Here is a 25,928-nt window from a genome sequence, read left to right as displayed (position 1 = left end):
GCTTATAGTGCTAAACTGTATCTAAAAAAGAGTCAGGAAAAACAGAGTCTTAAAATGTCTGTCTCTACCAAGGATTAACAGAATCACTACTAGCACATAAAATCACTGGATTGTAATGACATTACAATATATTCAGAATCGTGCTATTTTCCTTAATATTGCAGCTGTCTTGGACAGAAATTACACTTCTAGACATGGTGTGTTTTCTTTTTACTTACAGGCTAAGTCAGACAAAAATAATTTATGATTTAAAAAAAAAAAATCGTGTATCTATCCCAACCAGGAATTTTGGCACTAAGTCTTTGAGCTGAATCACTGAGATAATATTCTGCCAAAAATGTTTCTAAGAACAGTGCTCGAAATTCCTTTAACGTATGAATAGATCATTGGGAACCCTCCCAAGGACCTTGGGAAGCATGATAAAGAACATTCTTCTTTTTCCCCCTTTACTAAAGGTCTGGGAGGTAGGAACACATCAATTATGTTTACAAATTTTTCTTAAAACAGTTTTTATGGGTCAGACCAGACTGCATCTACATAAAACACATTGCTAGTCACCCAGTAAGATCTCATAAAGCATGCTGTTAAACACACAGTAAAATCAGGCAGCATGTGACTTGTGCTCCGTTTTAAAATGTACCACTCCCATCAAAGAAACTGCATTTTGCGATAGTGGTATGTGCTATTTCTCCTGCTGGACAGACATCCTGTTGAGGATTGCCAAGCCAAGGCTCCAGAACTGGCTGCAAAAGACAGTTTACTTGCCCTCCCAGATACAGCAAAAGGTATTTAGAAATTTGATTCCTTGTTCCTTCCCTCCCCCCCGCCCACCAGAGGTCCTTTTCTTTTTGATTGACATGAATAACATCTTGCAACTGTAATTACTGATATGGAATAAGTTCAGAAAAGTCTTACCTTCACAGTTTTTCCCATCAGCTGCCACTTGAAAGCCAGCATTACACACACAGTGAAAACTGCCATCTGTATTTATGCATCGTCCGTTATTACAGATACGACCATTCTGTAAGCATTCGTCAATGTCTGAAAGCCAATCGAAAAGAAAAATAACATTTGGGGGTTTTTCTTTTTTATACTCAAGAGGAATTTTTCCCATTTCCCCTTCCCCTAGATTTTTAACCCTACATGGAAACTATATTCACCTGAGAAATTATTTATTTTGATTTCCACAATCAAACGTTATGGGGGTGGAAAATGTTCATCAGCTTGAAATTTCAAGTTGCTGTGGAAGAATTTCAGTGAACATTACTCTGCAGCTTGCTCAAGCAAGAATCAGACCCTTTGAATTGTTTTTTTTGCATTTTTGTTCATCATGAAAATATTTTTACTTAAGTTTAACTTACCAATAGCTAACTACTGAAGGAAAGACAGGGGAAGCTTGTTTTTTGCTGCTGCTTTGTAAGATAACAGGAAAGTTCGAGACCTTCCCACCTCAGAAGATATTTCTCCTGCTTATTTTATATTTGAAACATCAGCTCTTCATTTCCCTCTCTCTGCAGGAGGTGCTTGGCAAGTGCTTTGGAGGACCTGAATAGTGATATCACACAAGGCTGGCAGCTCTCCCTCTCCTCCAAACGAGGGGAGAGGAGATGCTGAGACAGACTGTCTAGACATTTTTCAGATTGCTCAGTGTTCTCCATCAAGGCCTGGACCATCTCCCAGAGATTCCTGCACACAGGGGACTCTGCTCAGAGAGATCTCAATCAGCCCATGCAGACCTATCTATCGTGCAACAATGCTGCCTTCCCAAATACCCTGGGGGTGCCCTTCCCCAGGCCCTCTCCGTAGAAGTGCATTGCTGCGCTTCAGGAAGAAGCGGAGCACAGGGTGTCCTCCCAAATGCCCCTGCTCTCTAGACACCTATCTAAGGGGGAACTGATGCCTCTCGAAATCGTGAGCCTATATTTGCCTTCCTAGCAGCATAGTAGTTCTGGGAAGCTGCTAAGAAATCCCTGAAAATAACTGTTTTGCAAGCAAGCAACCAGGCCGGCAGAGACAAGAGCTGCTTGAGTGACAGGTCAGTGCAGTGGCAGCCTGCAGACCTCTTGACTTCCAGCAAAAGCGTACAGGCTTGATAACCCTCCCCTCATTTGATAAACAAGCATCAGCGATCAGCAATGCATAAAAGTCAGTTTTCTCTCCGCTCAGTCCCTTTCCCCCCATTTTTGTGGCACTCGGTTGTACCTGAGCCTGGTTTCAGCTACTCCACCAGCTTGCTTTCTTAGGACAGGCAGAAATGCTACAGCATCTTAAGATTTTTCTGGCCTTTTACTTTTAAAAAGAGTTCATTAGGATTTGTACTTTTATGCATCTGATGCCCTCTAAATCATGGTGCAGAAAATTAACACAGAATCTCATTGTTCTTTACATATACACAGCTGACTGGAGACCCACCACTCGTTTATGTTACATTTCTAATTTTCAAATTATGAAATAACATTGTGGGTTATTCCCCCCCCCCCGCCTCAGAGAAACGTGCAAAAATCAAAGCTCCCCTCTCACTGAAATGTCCATAATTGTTGCCATCTCCATGGAAGCTCTGACCTCCTCCTTGCAGAAACGTCAGGTAGATTATAGTAAGCACTTAGCTATTAAAGCTTTGACTCCCATACATTCATAGCTAATCATCTAAATTTTTGCCTTTTTTTGAGGTCCATTTTACATCCCCTCTTTTGCAATTGAAAAGCATTTCTTGTTTTGATCACTAATCATAATTTCACAACCTTATTCATCTATGTCTCCAATTAACATATTCATCCAGCCAAATGCCTACTAAAATTATAAGGGATCCTAATAACGGTTGAATCAGTAGCTTGCAATACAGACTGCAAAGTTTAATCAGTCACCTATCAGACTCATCATGCAGAAAAAACCCCTCCCCTGGAACCTCAGAGCAAGGAATAGATAAACATCTGGTCATTATGGAGACTTCATTTTTCAAGAATGGACGTAAGGAATACATTTGCAAAACCGTATCGGCACAGACACATTTGTGTATGCAAAAAATAAAACCTCAACATACAAAGTAGTCATGCGAAGTAATTTTACAGCAAATGCTGACTTTGGCAGGCACCAGTGCTATATGCATATTTTGCCAAATGCACCCCACTAGCCTTTTTCTTTTCCTAAACTGGTCCTAAAACTTCCTTCAGAAAACAAAGATTCTGCACATCGTAGCATTTTCTGAACTGCCTGTCAAGCAAGCACAGTTCCCATAGACTGCAAAGGAACTGCTAAGTGACCACACTTTAATGCCATTAAGCTACTGGGCTTCTGACAACCATGTGTTTGTGTAATGAATCAGTCAAATTAAAAGCGTGTGACAAAAATGACTCATGAGTAAATTCATCACCGCTGAGACTCCACTTCAGCACTCCTTCACCACTAGTCAGCTGAACTATGAAGATGCTTCCGCAACATGGCCGTTTGGCAGCAATTAGGTCAAATACTCCCAGCAACATGCAGCAGTGATGCTGGCTCTGCATGTCCTCCTGGATTGGACTAAGCTTCTGTACCACAAATACCTTTCTGATTCACAAAGGGAAGAAAAAAAAAAATTGCACACTAATACAGATAGCCTTCTTCTTGCTTTTTAGAAACTCTCTGCTTCAGAATGAATGCATGCTCAAGGAACCCTCCTCTTAGTGCAGAAAGCAAAATATGAAGACAAGCTGGGACTCTGAGCATTCAAACATCCTGTTTCATTTAGATGCTTCGCTTCTTATGGAATATCAAAGTAGTCATTCATTCTCCTGCCAGAAGTTTCTCATTATGACTTAACTATAAAGGATTGCATCCACCTTTACAGTCAAATTCCCCGACCCCCGGACAGTTTGGGAGCCACAGAACCCTGACAGAGGGCTGACCACTGAGGAGCTACACATTCCTCACTCCCACAGGAAGACAGGATGAAGAACATCAGGACTATTGTTGAGCCTGGTCTTCAAAACACCGATAATGGGGATTCTACAGCTTCCCCACCTAGACCTTCCCAGTGCTTCACTACTTTTCCATACCTTATTTAAGTTTTCCTTGCTGTAATTTATGTTTAGTTCTTTCTCTGACAGCAGGCAGGGACAACACATGGGCACTGTACTATTATATTTACCTAGTGAAAGACTTATCTTTCCCCTCACCTCTCTTAGTCTTTTAATAGTAATAGGTAAAGGGTTTCTCCAAAGTAATAGGTAAAGGGTTTCTCCAAAGTAATAGGTAAAGGGTTTCTCCAAAGAAGGGATGTTTAATTCTCCTCGAGATCCTCAAGAAGCAAAAGAAAAATGTCTTAATAGTTTGAAAAACAAAAACAAAACCAACAACCAAAAAAAAAAAAAAAGAAAATATGACTCTTCCACTTCAAAGCCATGAATGGTGCCAAGATACTTTCAGCACAAGACAAAATGTCTTTCTTCACAACCCAGTTTGTGAGCAGCCAGCTCAGGCAGGATAATCATTTTTACTGCCATATCTGATTTATTTTTTAACCCCCCCCTCATATTTAACACATGTTAAATTCTGCTTAAAAACTGTTTTCCCTCCTGGTATGTATACAATAGTACAGATATGGCTGTAAAACCATAATTTACCTCGGCACTCTGTTCTAGTTGGCGTGCTCTGATATCCTATACGACATTGGCATATGTAGGATCCCTGGGTGTTCACACAGTCTCCACTGATGCATGGATTCTTTTCACATTCATCAACATCTGGGGAACACAGACAATATATTTTTATTAAGACATTGGTTGAAAGTTATTCAGGTCTGTAGGGGTATTCTATTGTTTTGTAGCTGGAGAAATAGTGTGCTTCAAATCTGAAAGGAAAGGGACACCACTGAATTCACAGTAAAAGGATCCCATGTTCTAAGCTAAGCAGGAGCTGGGAAAAAGGAGTACTCAAGAAGACAAGATACGGCATGTGCGAGAGGTAGAGGCCTTAATCTCATACCTCCACATTCCCAGCCCCACTGGAGAGACAGATAGTGACAGAAGCAAAATCTTGCCTGTAAGAGGCAGATAATCATTGCTCCTATCATCAAGGTCTGGTGAGTTCCAAAATTAAAGGACTCAAGAGCCCAAAAAGATACTCCTGATGAGCTGAAAAAGGACTTGTAAATCTTACTAAGCCCGAGATCATGACTGCTTTTTTTTTTTTTTAACAATAGGTCATTTGCATACTCAAAGAGCTGGTAGCATTTTAAAGAGGTCATTTTGAACCACTAATAAATACACTATAGTCATAGGTTAGTAAAATAAGAAATCCTTACTTCTGTATAATTTTGTGGCAAGTTACAAGTTTTGTTAAATACTGTCTGAAAGGCAAAAGTGCTGTAAAAATAAGTTTGCAGTTGAAAGCAATTAGTTCTTGGAAGTCTATTTACTTGGGGTTTTTTTGGAGGGGGGGTTGGTTTATTTAAGAACTCAGAGTTATTACGTTGTGTGGAAAAGAATTTTTTTTTTCTTTAAAACAAAATTCCCCTATGTGATTTACAGCAGAAAACCACATACCAATGCATTCCCCTCTAACATCCAGTTGGAATCCTTTGTTGCACTCGCAGCGGTAGCTCCCAGGCGTGGGAATACAGCGCCCATTAAGGCAGAGATGTCGGAACAGTTGGCAATAGTCAGTGAAGTTCACCGGCAAAATCACTGAAATAACAGAGTTGGAAAAATATTTTAATAGTTCATCATAATCATTTTTTGTAATCTGCAACTTGTGCAGCATCTTCTGTTAAAAGTCAACGTTTACCTTCCATCATAATGTGAATTACATAGTAAAATCAGCATTGGGAGAGAGAAAATGGCACTTTGACTCTTGGAGATTTGTCCGAAAACAGCTAGCAACCACTGATTTTTTCATTGTGGCAAGTCTGATCCTGTTTTCCTCTTTTGCAGGACAAAAAAGGACCAAGCTTGCTCATACCTAGTGGTAAAGTAGGTACGCAGCACTGCAGGGACTCTACTAAAAGCTTACAGTAGTAAAGAGCAGTCAGACTGATTCAGTTATCTGCGTTTTCACAGATAGCACAGTGAGAGGAGGGCAGGGATAAGCCTGGAAGGTATGCCTATATGGTCTTTGGCAGGCAGACATGAGCTGGCTGTGTCTGTGCTCCCAGCTGACCAGAAGCTGTGCAGCTACGTCAGTGCAGTGTCAGGCCTGAGTTAACATACTTTGCCTCTTAGGCTTATTAGCTCAGCTTGGTGCTGAACCAAGACTAAATAGTTTCAGCTGGTGCCAGCTGCACAGAGTATGGGTGAATTGGGCTTGTGTTTACTTGCAAAAGAGTATGTGGCTATGCCAAACAATTTCAGGTGGCACATGCCTACTGCAGACTATATGGGCATGTAGTAAATTCCCTGAGCAAGGGGCAGAATAAAGAATATATCGGTATTCTGCTCTGGGTTCCTCCTTGCTCTACAGAAACCTAACCTATCCATGTCTATCACTGAAAAAGTTCTTTCTTCATGTTGGGTCAGCCTCGGTGTCCAGCAAACTAGTATTTTTATTGGTACATTTCCTACCTGGCCAAGCGAGAGTGAGGAAAACAACCTGAAAGAAGCTGCTTTCTCCCAGCCAAGCTCTTTAATGTAACTATCACAACCTAGTCAAAGAACTATTCACGTTCCTCAATGTTGACATGCAAAGCTCACAATAGCCTTAAAATAACAGTGGTGTAACTACTACAATACATGGGCCTCAGTACAGACAGTGAGGATGTAATTTTTTAATCCCGTCTTAACAGGGAAAACTCTACCAATGAAGTACACTTGCTGTAAGATACATGGTAACCAGGCTATGATTAGAAGGATGTCCAGAGACTGTACATCCACATAAAGTAAACAAAAGATACCACCAGCTGAAGGTAGCATGTTGCTCCTGAGAAATGCATGTTTTCAAAGCAGCTAAATGCAAATGGTGCAGGGAAAGGTTATTATTTCTTTCTTACCATGAGGTGGTGGAGCCCGAGATGGATAGACGATTTCTGGCTGTTGAGGAGGGTAAACACCAGGAAGGAGTGGTGGAGGCATGACATCAGGACGGCCTGGAGGAAGGTCCGGTCTTGCTGGCAGCAGAGCAGCTACTGTGCACAATTTGCGATACTCATCTGAAACATGAAAATACGAATGCTGTCTTAGACTCTTCTAGCCTTTCCATTTAATCCAAATCTCCCCCTTTTTGCGGCGTTTCAGATTAGCAATAACAAACCTTAAATAATCTGGAAAATCTGAGCCTATACGTTTTATTCATAGTAACAAGCTTTGTTCTGTGAATTGAGTCATTAATCCACAGGAGGGTATCAATACTACTTGTCAGAAGGCTGCTAGTAAAAAGACAACATAACTGACATTCTGGATATGAAATTGAACAGTAAGGCGGGAACCTGATCTTAATCTACTTAGTCTTCTTTCAGGCAAAATCTTTGATGCACTCAGTGGGAAGTTTACCTAAAGAAGGACTTTTGGACATGATCCCAAGTTAATTTAATACTAAGCTTGCCACAGAGTTAGAAAAACACTGAACACGGAAAAAAGCCCAGTTTTAACTGGATTTCTTAAAAGTTAACCTCCTAAAACAAAGAAATATAAATACAAGCAATGAGGCAAAACCAATTAGAGAATGAATACACTAACACTATTTCCCTACGAAAATGAAGTTTGCTAATAAAAGCAGAAACCAAAACGAGGTGCAGTCTAAGGGGCGCAGACAAAGAGAAACTGAGTCAGATCCACACCAAGTTTATCCTTTTCCAGATGACGGGAAAATGATCTATTTTGCTGTAAGCACAGTCTACGCTGAATGTTATGCATTCTCCTATTGTTTATCTCTATTAGTGGCATCTGCCCTACTGCCCCACTTTTCCTCCTGCCCCCGACTCTTTTGTCTTTGGGAAGTGTGGGTTTGGAACTCACAACCCAAAGAATGCATGCAGAGTATCACAATTAAAGACCACATTTCCAGCTGACCTAATTCATGTCCACAATTCATGTGTACACAAATAACTATTTGTGTAGTCAGTATCTTTGAACTTCAAAATTTAGAAGTTTATGGCACAATAGGGAAGAGGAATTATATAATGAAAACAAAATGCTAGAGAGATGCATGAATTCCTGAAACAATATAAAAAATGAGAACTGAGGAATAAATTCAATATTGGGAGAACTAAGCTGGGTATTTCAGCCTTCAACACGTCTATCTCACTTCTAGTTCCGCCTGTAAAACACATTAGAAGCTCTTCCCGAATCACAGAGGATTTGTTAAATAAACATGGTAGCCCGACGTTCTGCTTTTCCTGCTTTTTTTCTGATCTTTGCATTTATTTTAATGCTTTTAAGTGATCAGTTTGTTTCATGTGTCACTGGATTTCCTTCTATTGTTCCTTAGAGTGATTTTAATCTTTAAATCATTCCCAAGAAGATTTTATTGTATTATGTACTGTATTTTGTTTATTTGGGTTTTTTTCTTAGCTTTCTATTTTGCCTGTTCATATGTAACCTGAGTCTATTCTCAATCAGTGGTCTACCTGTGATAAAATAGAGACATTCAGAAGAAACAATGTCTGCGTATGTACACCCACAAATTCCAACATGCAAATGTTTGCTAATGACAGTGGTTTTAATAGCCAATTCTCTAATCACACATTCTCTACAACCCACTGATCAGTCTTTGTGAAAGAAGCAATACTGTATTTCTTTTTTACTCTAGATTGGTAATACCCAATTATCCAAAGCCAATCCACCAGGAGCCTAGGCCTTCCATGCAAAAAAAAGTCACGGCCTTAGGGCTGCCCATTGGTTGAATGGAATTAGCACACATGAAGTGACTGCTAAGGCAAGAATTGAGCACACATGGCTGGATGCCTGAGATACCACTTCTAAAGTATTTATAGTGTCAATGGTAAACCTTGTCATTCCACATAAACAATTATTGCTGCATTATGCAAAGAAATACAGTGCAAGCCTTTTTTATTGCAACTTTAATCTCCATGTATAATTTCTAGCAATAAACAGCCTATTTTATAGTAACATCTGGGTCTGCTGCCCACAACTGAAAATGCAACCGCTTGGTTACATTATGCAGCTAGTGCTCCACTTTATATTGCAGTAAATTTCCATTTCAGGGTTAGAGAGACTTTGGGCCACTGACAGCTCTAAATTCCTCATCTTGCTTTCTCAGGATACATTAAGGAATAACTGAACTTGATTAAATAATGACAGCAATACATGTAAGGCCTTTCAAAGAATTTCAAAGCACTTTGAAAAGAGTCATTTATGGTCTCAATTTATGTCCCAGGTCGGGGCGGTGGGAAGAAAAAAAGTGGCATGTAACTATGATCTGGAAGACCTTGCATGAATTTATGAGTCAGGAAGTCCTGGGTTCTAGCACCTTCTCCACCACGTCTCAGTCTGTGGCCTTGGCCAAATTACTTCACTTTTCCACCCAGCTTATTCACCAGTTAGATACGAATAATTAGAAAGTATGTAAAGAAAACAGTGACTGTGTTAAGATTGAAAGCTTTCTCCTTGTCCTCCTATTTCAGACTTGCATCAATAGATTACACTATTTTGTTAGCATTGTTCTAGCCAGTCTTGGACATTTAACATGTTTAAATATTAATAATGAGATAGTGACAGAACCAGGAAGAGTCTTCCAAGAGTTCTGATCATAGATCTCTGCTCCAGTATTATGCAGTTTCACTCAAAGGATTAAAAATAATAATAAATGCTCCCATACATGACCTCTGACAATTTCTTCAGAGCTGCACTGCTATAGAGTTATGACCCCCATTCCTCCCTAAACTCTGCACCTCCCTTGAGCTCCTCCCATCAATCCTTGTTTCTTCTATTATTCTTTTCTAAAGCATTTCACTAGGTCTCCAGTCCTAAACAATCTCAAAAAATCTTTCCTCCACTCCATCACACTTAGTTTCACAATCTGCTCACCATCTTCTCTAAATTCAAATCTCACATTATCTAGGGATCTCAGTACACAGGGAGGCGATAAAGTACAGCATATTTTGGTAGCAGACAGAAATCATGTTCTGTGTCAAACTTCAGGAAGTAAATGGCACCTCAGAAAGCTAGACATAAGAGGAAGGAAACCCCAGTTTTCCAGTGAGAATGAAACTGCAGAGGCAATAGGGATCTGTTAGAAGGCTCTGGAGGAAGTAACTTGAGTCTGAAGAGGATGTTGAAAACAAAATCTGAATCAGGTAAGGTCGGAATAACTAGGCTACAAAACATTAATTAGCAACAGATAAAATTCTTTGTTTATGCCTGCTTGCCCTAGCCTCCTAAGGGTCCTGAGCAACCTGCCACAGGAGGCTCTGCTTTGAGCAGGGGGGTTGGACTAAACAATCTCCCAAGGTGCCTTCCAGCCTTAACCATTCTGTGTAGTTCTTTAATGAAAAGATTACTGACAAAAGAAAATCACTGCCTAATTCAGTGTTCAACCACACTCAAAAGAATACAGGTGTATTCATACCGGTGGATCTGATCGGGCACATTTCAGGAGCGGTGGCTGCACCAGAAGACCAGCATCGGCCACTGTCACAGCAACACTGCATTTTGGACAAAGGCTGGGGGAGCTGATTGCCGCATCGCCCATTGGTCAGAGAAGAGAAGCAGTATCCAGGACGCACATCTACCGAGAGAAAGAAATGGATATGTAATCATCAGTCCAATGAGGAATGTGACTTTCACAAAAGGGAAAGGTCCCATTTTTCTTGGTTGATTACATTATCGATGACATAGCACTTGGAACATTACAACAATCAGAAAACAAAAGGCAGAAAACCAGAAAAATCTAGATAATATTTGGGCTGCTTTGGATTCAGGTGTAACACCTCCTGTGAGAAAGCTGAAGTGAAATACGGAACAGCAATAAATTAATGGAGGCAAAAATAGAATAGAAACGTGTATTCAGTACATAATAAAATATGCTTTTGTGCCCCCAAACAAAAATTGCAGTATCATTTCTATTAAAGATAGTACCAGGTCAATTCTGTTCAAACTTTGATTCGAAAGCCACTGATACACAGCAATAAACTCACAGCATTGCAGCTCTCAAAGCATTAATTCATTTTCCATTAGTCATGGCTTCCCCAGCTGAAGTATGTAGTGATATGACAAGATATAGGCTTGCAGGCAAGAAAGAGCAACATGGCTTTAACTGGTGCCATCGCATTGTTTATGGAGATGTGCTGGCTTCCTGTCTGAAAAGGGTAAGCACGTGCTGTACAAAGAACATCCTGTACCCAGATTTCATACACTCAGCTCTAACAACATTGCAGAGAGATCCCCCAGCTTAAAGATGGGAAAGAAAATGTGGATGGGAGCAAAATAAAAATAATAATAATAATAAAAAAAAAAATCTTGTGATACAGTCTGAAGCTCTGAGTAATTGTTTCACAATATGTCACATTATGTCAAACAGTATAAGCTGTGGTGTGATTTGATGCTGCACAATAAACCAGACCAAGTTTGTTTCTAAAATACACAAACATTTGCTGTCAAAACATAGAGGAAAGTTGCAGATAGAACCTTACAATAGCAGACACCATTCCCTAAAGAAGCAGTATCTCAGTTATCCAGGGCGTGGTGGATTCATCTGTCTAGTAACAGTGCTTTCCAGAGTTTACTAGCTATTCTAGGGGATATAAAAAAAAGCAAGGAAGTTTCTTATTATTTTGAGGAAATTGATATATAGTGATTTGTTGACAGAGTCTGTGATGGTTCTGCCTTTTATTAACTGGAACACTGAACATGGATATTACTGGCAGTACAGCTAAGAGAGGTAGTTGGCCTTTGCTTCCAAACTTTAGTTAGCTCACTCATATTATCATATAATGGAAATCTGAAACAAAGAAAAAAAAAATCTACTCAGTTCTATTACTGGTCCTCCATTTTCTCTTGGTACCCAACTAAACTGCCAAAACACATACGCTCCTTAATCTACCATTTTAAAAATCAAATAAAGCTCTCATGCAAACTGCTCCCCAGAGAAGAAACTGTTCTCCAGTATCCCTGGAGAGATATTCAGATGCTTGGTGCAATGGTAGGGTGGATGGTAAGGAAGGACGCCCTCTAACAGACCCTATCATCATCCTCTGTAATTCATCCTTCTGAGTTTTGTTCAGTACCAAGTTTTGAAACATTTAAAAGCAGTAATAGGCAGAAGTGGAAAATGATCTACATGGGCTCTGTGGAAGCACATCATGTCCCATAAAAAGGTAAACACACAGCAAACATCTTTGTCTACCTACAGGTACAAGAGCTTAACAAAAAGACACATAGTTTTCAGAAAAAGACAGTAAGTTTGTGAGAAAAATGCCAAATCTTTCCATATTCCTAATCAAAAATGATTCTTTTTTTCCTCTTTCAGTTTCTGTTCCAAATGGTAAAATACACAAATAAGGGCAAGAACAGCAGGAAACAACTTTTTTTACTGTTTAAGCTTTTAATATTTTAATATTTTTCACTAAAAAAAATATAGTATTTTGAAAAGGCGAAAGTTCACCATGAAAATAACTTTCAAGAAAAATGTGCCTCTTTAAAAAAAATAGAAAGAAAAAGAAAAAAGAAAAAGCCATCAAAAAGTAACACTGACCAAACAAATTTATGCCAACGGGAAGTATGGGCTAGCAGCTTGCTTTGTAGCACTCTTCATGTACTTGGGTTGAGATGTCCTCCTCTTGTTTCTGCTCTTCAGCTCTAGAAGATATTATCTTTGCTTTGTCTATTCTAATTTTTAAGGTTTGTAATAATGGAACTCCCAGTTCTTCCTTTGGCTGTTTGGCTCCAGTGCTGCTCCATTTGAGTCCCATAAGGGATACATTTCTCAGAAGCACTTCCTCATCTCTAACAGAATAGACACGTTCAGCCAACACTTTTCACTTAAGACAGGCATGTTGTAATTAAATCAAGATAACATGTTTTGCCCAGCTCAAATACAGATTTGGGCTCTGTCCTTGTTAATATGGCAAATATACAGTCTGCATATTAGACATGAATCCAAAATATCTGCAGATAATTAATAGTGCTTCCCATTTAGCACGTTTTGCCTTGGACACGAAGCCAAAGTTTTAATGATGGCCCATAGTCTGGTGTATTACTTAACACAGCCTGTCATCTTTAAATACCCAATTCTTTAGCTAAACTATTTCAGCCTACAAAAACAGTGGGTAAAAAAGGCTGGAAAACTGCAGGAATATAACATGGGTGTGAATGTGGGGCAGTCCTGACTGAGCAATGACTATAACAAGTAAAAAGCAAATGGAAGTTGTGCATCTCCAGAAATCTTTTGTTACAGAAAGGTGAGTCTCCTTTATAAATATTAAGTACAAGCAGCAATCAATGATTTAATGATCCACAGTCATTTAGGAGCTATTAATCTGAAGCAATAAAAGCAACTCCCACTGGCATTTTAAGTGTACAGTATGGATCCAATCTACCAAAATGCTGTTATTGATAATGGAAGAAACATAGGTCATTTCTCACAACCTGCAGAAACAGAATGGCACCATTCAAAATGAATCATAACCCAAACTACTTCCAGATCTCTTGGGGAAGTTAATATCATTTGGTATTTTTACTTCCCCCCCTCCCCCCCCCGAATTATTTTCTACCAAAGGTACGAAACACAGGGTCCTCTCTTGAACCCCAGTGCTGGCACTGTGTATAAGCCTTTAAATAAACAAGCCAATACTGACAAAATAAACCTTTCATTTAATTCTCAAATGACAATAATTGCTCAAAATTCAGCACTGGCAGTGAAAAAAAATTACTGCGTAAAAATGAGGAAAAAAAAAATTAATTGATTACTTGACCTGCCTCAGAGCAGGCTGTATGCTTCCCAGAAGCAGTACGTGCTAACACTACTCTTTCATGGCTTTGGCACTGCAGTGGCAGTCATTCAATTCACACAGTCCTTTGGTTCCTGGTCTGGCCTTTGGAAGACAGGTTCTCCCCTGCCACAGTGGAAGCCTAAAAGAACAGCACTGCCAAACCATCAGTATCATGAAAGTAGATACAAATGTCCCACACCCAGCTTATCACACTATTTCCTTTAATGAAAAATATCTGCATTAAGGTCCTAACACTTGGAATGAGGAAGAACCAGCTGCTTGAGGTGATTACCTTCTTTCTCAAGTATATTTGCTTTTCTAAATGACTGCTGAATATAATATGGACTAAATCAAAGACAAACATGAGAGCAAGAATATCAAGGAGATGCATTAAACCAGTTCTGCCTATTTTAAGGTAACAAATATGGCATAACAGAAAAACTGTAGTAAGATAAATGAAAGGTCACAACAAAGAGGGAAAGAGGAAACATCCTACAAATGGAAAACTTCTTTCAGAACACATACATAGGCACATGATGTACTTCTACATAAAAGAAGGATTTCAAGATCACAAGTTGAAATATGTTTCTGGTACACTGTTACCCATTTTAGATATTCATGAACATTCATAACACCTACTGTCTTATTATTTACAGGATTCTACTCACCTATGCACTTTAAGCCGTCAGGAGCCGTATAAAACCCTGGAGGACACTTGCAGAAGTAACTGCTAACTGTGTTTGAACACTCTCCTCCATCACAGATTCCAGGAATGGTGCTGCATTCATCAATATCTTCAAGGCAAAAAGAGAAACAGGGGCAGGTTAGCTACATTTTATAATTAATATTAATGATCAAATTCAGTGAGGTCTGAGAACTCTCCTAACTTATGTACTAGGGGCATAATCAGCAGTTTTTAATCAGGATCTTTTCTTAGGCATCTTATAAACACAAGTGAAACAGAACCTAAGAAAATATTGTATCTGTAAATTACAAAAAGCCAGTTTGTTTTACTGCTTAATAATGATGGATGAAAATCTTAAACTGCAGAGGGGATTTACAGACTGTAAGTAAAAGATAACCTCTCCAGTTTGAATTCTGCACACTAGAATTAAGAAAACTGTCATGGGACCTGTAGTGACCATAGTGATCGGGAGCTTAACTGTTATGTCTCATGGTATCTCCAACAGCACAGGGTCTCCTAGCACCATACTGAGGCAATGGTTCAATACTGACTCAAAGGGAAGCGTAGCACCTACTGAATTGCCCATCCTTCTTACTGCACTTAGGTTTTTCTTGGAAACCCCCATATAAAAGCATTGAGCAGCTAGGTACTGTTTAACTAATGCAATCTGACAGGATTATAGCTCAAAGCAGGATGACTGCAGGCAACAAAAATTACCTTTCCTGGCTTTCTCCCCTAAGTGAATGTTCTGAAGTTTCAACAGATTTCTAGACAGTAACTGAAATACCTACTGCAGAATTCAGGCAACATCCATAATTCCCCTTAGATTTTGTCAGTGATTTTAAAATAGAAGTCTATATCATGATTTTTCTTCACTAATGAATCTCAATCCATATACTGAATCATCATCATAGATACAATGCAGAAAAATTTTCAAAGTCTACAGAAAAAAACCTAACAAATATCTTCTTATACCTGATCATAGCTGCATACATGAACAGAAGGAACTTGAAGAGTTTCCTCCACAGCTAGGAGTTTATGTTACCTACAGTCACGTGAATAACAACCTATGCCAGCCCCAATTGCTCCTTAATTACCATCAGTAGCCTGCCTGTGATGTGTAGTTACTTTCCCCCTGGTTTCCAGTGACTGTCTCAACAATGCAGCTGTATCTACTTAGCCCTGCTCTCATCTACTAGGAACCTGGAGTCCAGCTGAGCTTAAAAACAGCTTGCTTTTTTCCATGGTACCTACAAGAAGAATCAACAAAGCAGAGAAGAAAGGGAGGTTATTCTCTAGAGTGATCAATGACAACTGCCTGTCACAGCCATCTACAATCACCCAGTTGCTCTCCCAACAGGGAGAATCCAACCAGAAATAATGGCATCACAGGACTCTATCCAACCTCTCCTCCAGAGATCTACAAACAGATAGACACATGGCTGTAATAATGATTTCACCAACCACAAAAATTTCTGAGATTAAATACTGCAACACCACCCAACACGCCAAGGCAAGGAGTGAATAATATCATAGTCGTTAAAAGCGATTGGAGGAATTTAAATGTAACGCCTAAATTGGAATTTGGCCCCAACAGATGGGGGAACACCCAAAGTCCCACAGGACCGTTAATGAGCATTTTAGCAAGTAGAGAGGATCTCTGTTCTACTTCTCCTGTGAAGATGGTAATACAAAAATTCAGTAATATAAAAATTATCAATTCCTCTTCCCCTAGGTAAGGCATTGGATGCTCTAATACCTTTGTGGCCCCTTGCCTTTGCAGGAAAGGAATGGAGGGACTGGGGTGGCATACAGATAACCAGACCTTGCAGACCAACCCACCCTAAGCGGTGCAGGCCTTGGGTCCCCTATGCACACATTCTTCCCGAGCATCTTGCTAGCTGTCGTGATGTGGGTCACATTCCTCGCTTGGGTGTGTGAGAGGGGTGTGACTTTTTGTTCAGTGCTACTTCGAGGGTGTTGCCAAAGCCTCAAGTCCGAGTGCCCCGGGAGCACTGCTAAGAGACTTCTGGCTTCTGCTCCAGGATTATACTCCACAGGAGTCCCAAAAGTCTCAGTGACAAAAAATGTGGAAATTGAATTTTGGTCTGAATAAAGCCCTTAATTAACAGAGAAAAATGCAGTCGTAAATGGATCACATTCAAGCATTTTCTGACTCAAATTCACCAATGTTTATCTTACAGTCAGTGTTGCCACTGTTTATATGGACTCCGATCTTTTCAAAAGCAAAATCATCATTCTTTATTTTAGGGTTAAGCCTAACACAAACAGTATTTCACTATTTATATTAGTGTTGACATTCATATAAGCAACATTGTCATTGTTACGTATGCGAGTTTTATAAAGGTAAGTATACTCAATGTACTCACAGACCTAAATGTCACTCCAGGAAAAATTACTCCCCCCAGTCACCACAAAAAAGTATTTACCTCAGCGTTAATACAACTGGAAGAGGAATGGTAATATGAAGCAGTGAAATAATGTAACACTTAAAATACAGTTTTCCACCAGCTATGCTAATAAAGAGAACTTTGGCCAACACGCCTCATTTCCCATCTTGTTGCATTGTCTCACTGCACCTGATGATTTCTATCACGATCTTACTTTAATGGGGCCCCTCTGAAAAAACAGTACTTGTAATTCAGCAGGTAGCTCCCAGTTCTACTAAATCAGTAACCAAGGACACATTACAGCTGCCAGAAGTCTTACTTGCTGGATAGGAAGTTAAAACAAGCACATGATCAGATGTTAATTATTATGTATTAGAATTAATTACAGTTAATTACTATGGGCCAATACCTTGTCTTATATTGGAGATTTCAACTTAAAACTCAAAAGGATAATTTAAAAAAGCAGAATGGCTATTCTGTTGTTACATGACTATGCTCTTAACTGTTGAATCACTATCCTATTTCATGCTGCTGGTATAAGGGTGCTACTTTTAATTCTTTGAATTGTATTAATGCCTACACAGCTTTAATTAAAATTGCTTGGTACATGCAATATGAAGATGTACTGAAACTAAGTCTCTGTCTGCTGAGGTTCAAAAATTTACAAGTATGAAATTGAAGAAAGAAAACTTCATTCTATCTTTGCAGCCAGGTGATCACTCCAAAGGGATTTCACAAGATGGGGCAGGAAATTTGTGGCAGGATTTGGGAATGAAACAAGCTATTCCAGGTTCTTGGGTCCAGTCCCTCAACTATTACCAAGTGCAGGTGATTGTTATTTGGGGTTTGGTTTTGGGGTTTTTTTGGTTGGGTTTTTTGTTTGGTTTTTTTACATGATTCAGCAATCGAAAAATACCATAGGAATGTTTATACAATGCAGCCTACGCAAGCCTACAGTTCTCAGTTTTTCAAGTACTAATACTTAACAAGGCACATGTTCAGTCTTTCCTATTCACCATGTTCTTGGTATTTCATCCACAGAAGGAAACACTTGCAATGTTGTTCTACTCTAAATGTGGGTTACTTTCTGCCAAAACCATTGGCAATCAATATGAAAACCATGCTGTGTACAAACTCTTCTGAAATTGCTTTCCCTAACCTGCAATTAAATTATGAAGTTTTGCTCGAAATAGGGATTTTTCTTTTGAAAGAGTAAGTCATAATTCTTCCAAAACGACTAAAAAATTTTGAGTCCTTCTTTAAAGGCACCTGATGCAAGAAAGGGTGGTGGATGCACACCTTACTCTCAAAGTCACACACTTTTATGATATTGAAAGTTGGCACTCCAAAATCACTAACCACTTACGCAACTTGTCTGCTCAAATTAATTTAATTTTAGTCTGATGATTGAAAGGAGAATCAGTTTTAAAAGTTTAAACATTACCTGGACTTCACTGTAAATAAGATGAATCAAAATTGTGCAACTGACACATTTTAGTACTATGCTCCTTATGTATCCAAAATTCTCTTAAAGCAAAGGAGACTTCTATGCCTGATTATTATATTATAGAGAGAAAAAATACTATCAAATCACAGTTAAAAACTAGCAAGATTCCATAATCATGCACTGCAAATTTCCACACTAGTATCTAGCACCTGCTGTACTTCCAAAATAGGATGACCAATAAGGAAAGATAAAATGTTTGTCCTTCTTTAACATCTGCAACTCTAAGGATGAGATTAGAACATAGTCCTGCAGTCTCCACTCAGCAGTGTTGAACTCCCATTAATGTTAAATACAGTTTACCTGGGTAGGCGGGAATGTGTTGAACCTTCCAGTCATATACACTTTTTGGTTAAAAGATCCACACAGAGACATGTGCCTCAAGCATTTCTAAAGCAACATATCGGTTAAAAAGTATTTTTAGTTCTAAAGTTTAATTTGTTTCAGATGTACCTTAAGACTGTAAAACGTTACATGAATAAAAGGCTGGAAAAAGCTGCAGGGCCAGTATTTAAGATTCTCTGGTTTAGAAGGAGAAAGGACCATTATTCCTATTTGTTGTGAAGAAAGCTATTTGCATATTCAAGGCAGAAGAGACTGGAAAGTTTGTTACAAACTTCTAAACAAAGCTGGCCCCCAAAAGATGACTTTTCCCCCTTTACTTTCAGTAAGTTCTAAAAGTTCTTACCATCGCATTTTTGTGTCACTTCATTAAACTTGTGTCCAGCTGGGCATTTGCACTCAAAAGATCCAACAGTATTAATGCAATTTCCCCCTTGACAGATCCCAGGGATGGCCTGGCATTCATCCACATCTATCATACAAAAAAGGAAAAAACACCCACTTTTAATTCATTTCTCAGGAACAGCCATAATAATTTGTCTACACAGAAATTAAAGTAAATATGCCTAAATCCATTCTTCACCCATCATAATATTATGATACTTGCTTGCGAAGACAGACACTAATTTTGCAATTACTCTATGCAAAGTATGATTAAGTACATTACTCTAAATATTTTCTGCAAGAAATCGCATGATTATTGTTACAGACATTAAACATCTAACTGGTATTGCTTTAGTTTTTCCAAAACATCTGGGGAATGGTGTGCAGAGAACACTGCCTGCCAAAACCCAGGTTCCTTTGAAGAATCTGAAGCTGGGCACCCAAAATCACTTGCCCCTTGGAAAATCTTGGCAACTCCATACAGTGCATAGCCCACCAGCACAGAGATGGAGGAGCCACGGAGGAACAGTGTGCAATGTGCATGGAGACAGCCTCATGGAGAGGCAAGGGGAACGGCATAGTCATTATTGATGGAAATTATTAACTCATCACTCCAGTAAGATCAGCACCAATGAGCTTAGGCTGCAGTCAGGATTTGACTCAAGAAGTTTCATAGCCATAAGTAATGTCTCAGGAGGAATTATTAATGACCTGCTTAGACGTTCATAAATTTGGAAGGTTTTTTCCCCTTTATTTCTCTCTCTTTGCTTTTAATTTTTTTACTCAAGAAAACAAAACAACAAAGATGGTATCACAGGCTAGGTAGGAAGCTCAAGACAAACATTTTCAATTGGCCCCAGTTTTTGGCCTCACAGCTATTTTAGCACACATGTATCGTCACTTAGCTGCGAAAGTGTTACTACAGCTTAGTAACAGCTAGAGAAAAGAGACTAAAGGAGGAGGAGTGGCCTTGCAATAGGAGACAGTAGAGGTCTGGCTCACGGTCCCCAGGGGCTGCCCTGTGTCCACTGCTCCCTGTCCTTCAGAAGCAAACAGAGCACTCGCCACTCTCCAACCCAAACGCCTGCGCTTCCCCCATCTCCCCAAGGAGTACCAGCTGCTGCTGGTAAAACCCGGTTTCTTGAGTTCTTGGGCTTCACACTAGGATCAGTTTCAATGCAGGGACACAAACTGAAGGAGATGACGCCTTCAAATCTCCCTTTATAAATCCCAGAGAGCCAGCTGTAATGTGTCTTGTAGTCTGAAAAGCAAAGTATTATGTCTGTACAAAAGGCCAAGAGGCAATTTCCCTGGGAGCCACAAGTAGGAAGTTTCAGGAACGCCAAGGGGCATATCTGTACCACATTGCAGAGCGTTAAGTAAAGATCCCTGGGCCGACTGAACTGGGTCGGGGGGTGCAGCAGCAGAGCCAGAGCAGTGCTGTGCCTGAGCTAACTGCTGTGCTGGGAGGCACAGAGAACTAGCACAGCCTCAGCACCCTCAACACAGCCACATCGCTGCTGGGACTTGAGCTACAGCAATATGCTGTGCTTTAACAATAATCAGCCAGACTTCATGGCACTGTACTGACTTTAAAAAAAATTATTAAAAAAATAGAAGCCATGCTTCTGAGTCACGATGTCTGTTCCAAAATCCCACCTTTTGGCTTTCATTTTCCTCCTTTGTATCTTTAAAAAATCTCAGCTGTGATATTAATTTAACTTTCAGCCAAAGTCAAACTGTGGGCAGTGATATTCTATTTACTTTTTAAAATAAACTTGCCCTCCCCTCCGTTTTATTTTTTCTGACTCCTCCACACAATAATAATAGTTCCTTTTTCTCTTCAGAGAACCTGGATTTTATTTAACCTGCTTTCCTTTATTTAGATTGCATATGGATGTGAAATCCATGAAATGTCTTCAGTCTGAATGGATGTTATCTGATTTCAAAAAGACTGGATTTACTACAATTGCATGAAAAATAAAGCTAATATGTGGTTCCATAGCAGATCTGTTGAAATTATGAACACATTACAAGAGAAGGGAAAACTGGAAAGTACAAGTTAAACACACAGGGCCAGAACTGTGTTGGCACCACATGAAGATTAACATAAATGTAGCTGCATGCTAAGAAATGTGCAGCAAGCAGAAGTAGCCTTATTCTGAACTGCACAAACCCATTGGAGAGGTCACTGCAGCTTTTCCATGACACAAACAAGAGGGATATAACTAGGTGTGGCATGAGTTCAGGGGTGTGGGCCACATTTTTATGCACATCAGATTTCAGAAGTGTCCAGAACCTCGATTCACAGATTTCTGCACAATTTAGTTCTGACCTTTAGTGAGAGAGGGAACAGAATAGCTGAGGTCAAAATACGTGCACATTATGCGGCATATACAAACATGCCCATCTCGAAGTTCATCATGCCTGTCTGCAGGCACCAACGAGGACTTGGCGTGTGACAGAGGATATCTACATTTTTAATGCAAAGGAATGCCTTGAAGTCCTTCAGAGGAATTTCATGATTAAATAAAATTACTCTATAGATTTATAATCTTTATCTCCCCTATTTTCAAAAATATTGTAACTTATTAGAAAATGTTAGACAGATTGAAATAAACTAGCCCCAAAGATATGGTCCTGGGAATGTATAATCCACATCAGTTCAATACATAGCTGCCCCTGTTAACTTTCTCCTGTTTCCTGCCAGACATCCAGACAATAAAAGAATTTATACAGCTGGAAGCATTAGAATAAAAGCCAAAAGCAGTGTAAGGACTTTCTATGGTAAGGCATGCTCTGAAAGAAGTAAGCAACATCTGGGTGGATTTTACAATTTGAAACAAATGCAAATGCATTTCCAAAATTGTATAAAATATATAACAGGGCATTTCAAATGGCACAACAAGCACTTTTCTCCAGGTTGAAGCAGTGTAGCTCAACAGATAAGACACCCAAGATGAATCCAAAATCAACAAATTTTAGCTACAAAATCCCACACTGGATAAATGGAACAGTATTGCCACAGATTGATTTTTGCACGTTTTGAGTGCTTTCTGAAACAGAGTAAATTCCACCACAGAATGATCAAGTGGTACGCTCAGAAAAACACCATTACAGAACCAAGGGAAAGGGCTGCTGGCAGTGAGAAATTCATTAAGATGCTGGCTGCTCTCACATGACCTAAGTTACTAATGTACTCACTTGAACATCAGGCACTCACTGAATCATGAAGTAATGCATCTGACAATGTTTTTCCATTCTTCACACATATAGCTGAGAATGGCTTAGGACAGGTTATTCACAGCAGTGTAACTCAATTAAGATTAATCCAGTAACAATTTCAGCAGCTTTTGGGGAAGCTTTGCTGCTAACCTACCTTGACAGGCCCCAGTTCGAATGTTTGGAATGAAGCCTCGGCGGCAGGGATGCGGCTGGGCAGGACACATTTCACAGGGGTGGCCCCATGCTCTCCCAACTGTTGCACAGCAAAGGGTTTTTGTGCAGACTATTCCACTGAGCTGTCCCTGGCACATCTGGTTGGTTACCAAAGTGAAACAAGGGCCGGTCCTGTAATCTGCACCAAAGACAGGAAACCTAATCAGCATCACAATAAAAATACACAACAAAACTCATAATAAAGCAAAACAGCACATTTAGTCAAGTCTTCTGCACACAAATTGCCCACCAGCCCATCAATTTTACTTAGCAGTGTTCTGCAGAGCATTTTTCTCAAGTTTTCTTCTCATTCAAATCCACTGAAAATAAGCAGCTCTATAAATACATTGCGACTATTTACCAGGAGTATTAAACACTTAAGATTCTGCAGGTCCCCTTTGCTGCTTGGTTTAACCTCTAGTAATACTCTTTGGGGGGTCTTTTCATCAGTTTGTTTTAAATATTCAGTGCATTAATTAAAATAATACTGATAAAAGAGTTCGGATATGTTTATTTCCACATGTGTTCTCAAATGAGTCTCAAGGGAAGAGAATACAGACTGCAGGAAGTTTTTTGAGGACAGTTTTCACTGTTATTCAGGCATATGCTGTACCAGATATGTGGGTAAGCTTTGCCTACAGCTGAATGGAGGGCATGTGGAACACATCTGCTTTGATTTGTTTATGGTAGGACAGACCAGTTAGCCAACAGACAGAATTAAACTAAGATGTTAATAAAATACTAGTAGGCTTTATTTTGTTCCATTCTCCAAGGGCAAAAATGAAACAGTGGTACTGCCGGCTCCTGCTGTCTCCTGTACATCGGGGGTGCACGCTCCAGTTAATTCTTCACAAGTGACCCTAAAATGTTTTTTCTGTTATGGTGCACCAGGACAGAGTCCAGCATCTATAAGCATAGCCAACAAATTATGAACCTGATGCTTGTCTGTACTGAAATAGCTACCAGGTGCCTCAGCCAAGGTCACTAAGTAATCCACACTGCCTTATAGTCATGACATTATAAATTCCTCCAATTTCATGCCACTTCCAAACTTTGCTAACAATGTTTCCACTAAACCACTGATAAAAAGTGTTAAATAGGGCAGAAATAAGAACGGACGCTTTTCCCACCTGCCCCATCTCCCAACACCAGACGCACCTTGAAACCTATCATTTAACTAATCTTCATTCCAATCCAGAGACGCTGTGTCCATACACTATAATTCTGCTGATTAATCAAGCCACTCTTAGATATAATAAATAAAATGGCTTACAGAAGTCCTATAAGCTATAGAGTAGTGCTATATTGTTACTATTATCTTCCTCTATTAAACACAATCTTCTCAGAAAGGATATCAAGTTAGTTTGAAAGACCTATTTCTGATAAACTTGTGCTAAATGACACTAAATAACATTTACTCCTCAGTAACTATGTATTACATCCTATAATTGCTATTCTATCTTTTGCATGTTTAACAGACCTATAATCACCCAGATCATCTATTTTCCTTTTAAAATATTGGAACAACAATAATTTTCTTCCAGCCTCTGGAAATTTGTCCTGTATTTCCAGATTTATGGAGAATTAACCTGCATGATATGAGAGCCCTTTAGCTAGCTCTTTTCAGTCTCCCTGGTGCTGGTTAGCTGGACTAGCTGTATAAAAATATGTAAATGCAAATACTGTTGTTTAATGTCATCCTTAAATGCTATCAGACTGCAAATATAAAATTTCTGTGCTATCCTCTCCAAACAGTACAGCTACATGAATGCCTCTCCCTCTTCTTCCCTAGCAATTGTGTCAGTCTTACCATGAAATGGGTCAGAATCTCCGATAACATCTCTCTTACCCTTGGTCAATTAATTCCTTTTCATCGCCTTTATTTTTTTTGGCTTGGTATTTCTCATTGTGTCCTTTCACTTTGGATATTAATTTTCTACACTACAGCTTCTATCAAGTTCTTTCCCCATTTTTAAGCATTTTTGTAACTGCTTTCATTTTCCTAGTCAGACAGGCTTGCTTTGTTTTTGTCAAAACTTACATTGCCTTCTTTCTCATTTCTCATGGTAGAAATGCAGCTTTGGAAGCATGTAGTACAAACCCAAATATTACCGGCTTTATCCTATTCCTTCAACACACAAATGAATACAAATAAGTCATGATCAATTATACCTATCAATTAAAAAATTTTAGTTCCCAGATTGATTCTTCATCCTTGAACAAAATGAGAATGCATGCTTTAGTGTATGCAAAACTCCCAATATTAAAAGTCCTGATATTAAAACAATAGATGACAATTTCTTTAGAAACACCACAGTTTTGTGTCAGCAACAGGAAATCTCCAGTGTACCTCCTCAGAATGAAATCCCTCATTGTTGATTGTCCCTATGCCATTTATATAGAGACGGTTTAAAAAGGAGTCATTTTGTTCTCTGTTGCAGCGGGAAGCACGTGTCAGACAGCAGTGAATAACCCATCTTGTATTTTATGGTAGAATATGAATAGATCAGCATTTACGATTGTTTGCTTTCAAGCTATAAATGACTTAGCAGTGGCTAATATGACTTAGAAATACGGTGAACCCAATGAAGTTAACTTTATAATCATGCAAATCTTTCCACAAGGTTTCAGTAACAAGAGGGTCAAATATGCACCCAAAACCAAGCAAATACAGCTCCTATTTGTTATTGTCCAAGTTCATAGCATTTTAGTATGGAGAATTATAGACTTTATTTTCACCTAATCTTTTGTCTTGATAAATTTTATTCTTAATACTCAGTTTTCTGCTGAGTACAGCTTTCCTTCTATTTTCTCAAATACAATCTTTCACCTTTTCACAAGTAAGATTTTCTTTTGTGTTCTTAATGGAAACTTCTAAAGGTCAGAAAATGCATGAGAAAAAGATCATTTGGATGTACACACCGACCTGGGGCCACAGAGAAATCCACACTTCAAGTCCATTTTTTTTATAGAGGCTTAATAAAAAGAGCTCTAAAATTAAAGCATGCTTCATATTGAGTTTATGATTTTTTGACACATTACAAGATGGAGGCCTATGAGAAGGAAACAGGATTCCACTAACACGATGGCAAAATGAAAAGAGAATGGTATCACATGTAAAGAGATTTCCTTGAGTTACAACATCTTCCTTGAAGGTGTTTGATTTTATGAATTACACTGATTTCAGAAGATGCAGTAAACCCTAGGGTCTGTGCTGTGAGGCACTTATTTGGGATATGAGCTTAAAAGCCCAATCTTTATTTTGTAACAACAAAGTTTCCTTATACATTCGCATCATTTGCGATT

The 25,928-nt window shown here is 39.1% G+C and overlaps 1 protein-coding gene across 1 annotated transcript in view; it reads right to left on the bottom strand.

Moving 5' to 3' along the window:
- FBN1 (fibrillin 1) overlaps positions 1-25,928 on the bottom strand; it is a 159,931-nt gene that overhangs the window by 81,008 nt on the left and 52,995 nt on the right. Inside the window, 8 exon segments of the mRNA XM_052809134.1 lie at positions 916-1,041; positions 4,602-4,721; positions 5,523-5,663; positions 6,962-7,120; positions 10,498-10,656; positions 14,527-14,652; positions 19,147-19,272; positions 22,564-22,761. Coding sequence (XP_052665094.1) covers positions 916-1,041; positions 4,602-4,721; positions 5,523-5,663; positions 6,962-7,120; positions 10,498-10,656; positions 14,527-14,652; positions 19,147-19,272; positions 22,564-22,761 — 1,155 coding nt within the window.

This window comes from Harpia harpyja, chromosome 14 (assembly GCF_026419915.1).
Source record: "Harpia harpyja isolate bHarHar1 chromosome 14, bHarHar1 primary haplotype, whole genome shotgun sequence".
Taxonomy (NCBI): Eukaryota; Metazoa; Chordata; class Aves; order Accipitriformes; family Accipitridae; genus Harpia; species Harpia harpyja.
This window is presented reverse-complemented; position numbering and strand designations above follow the sequence as displayed.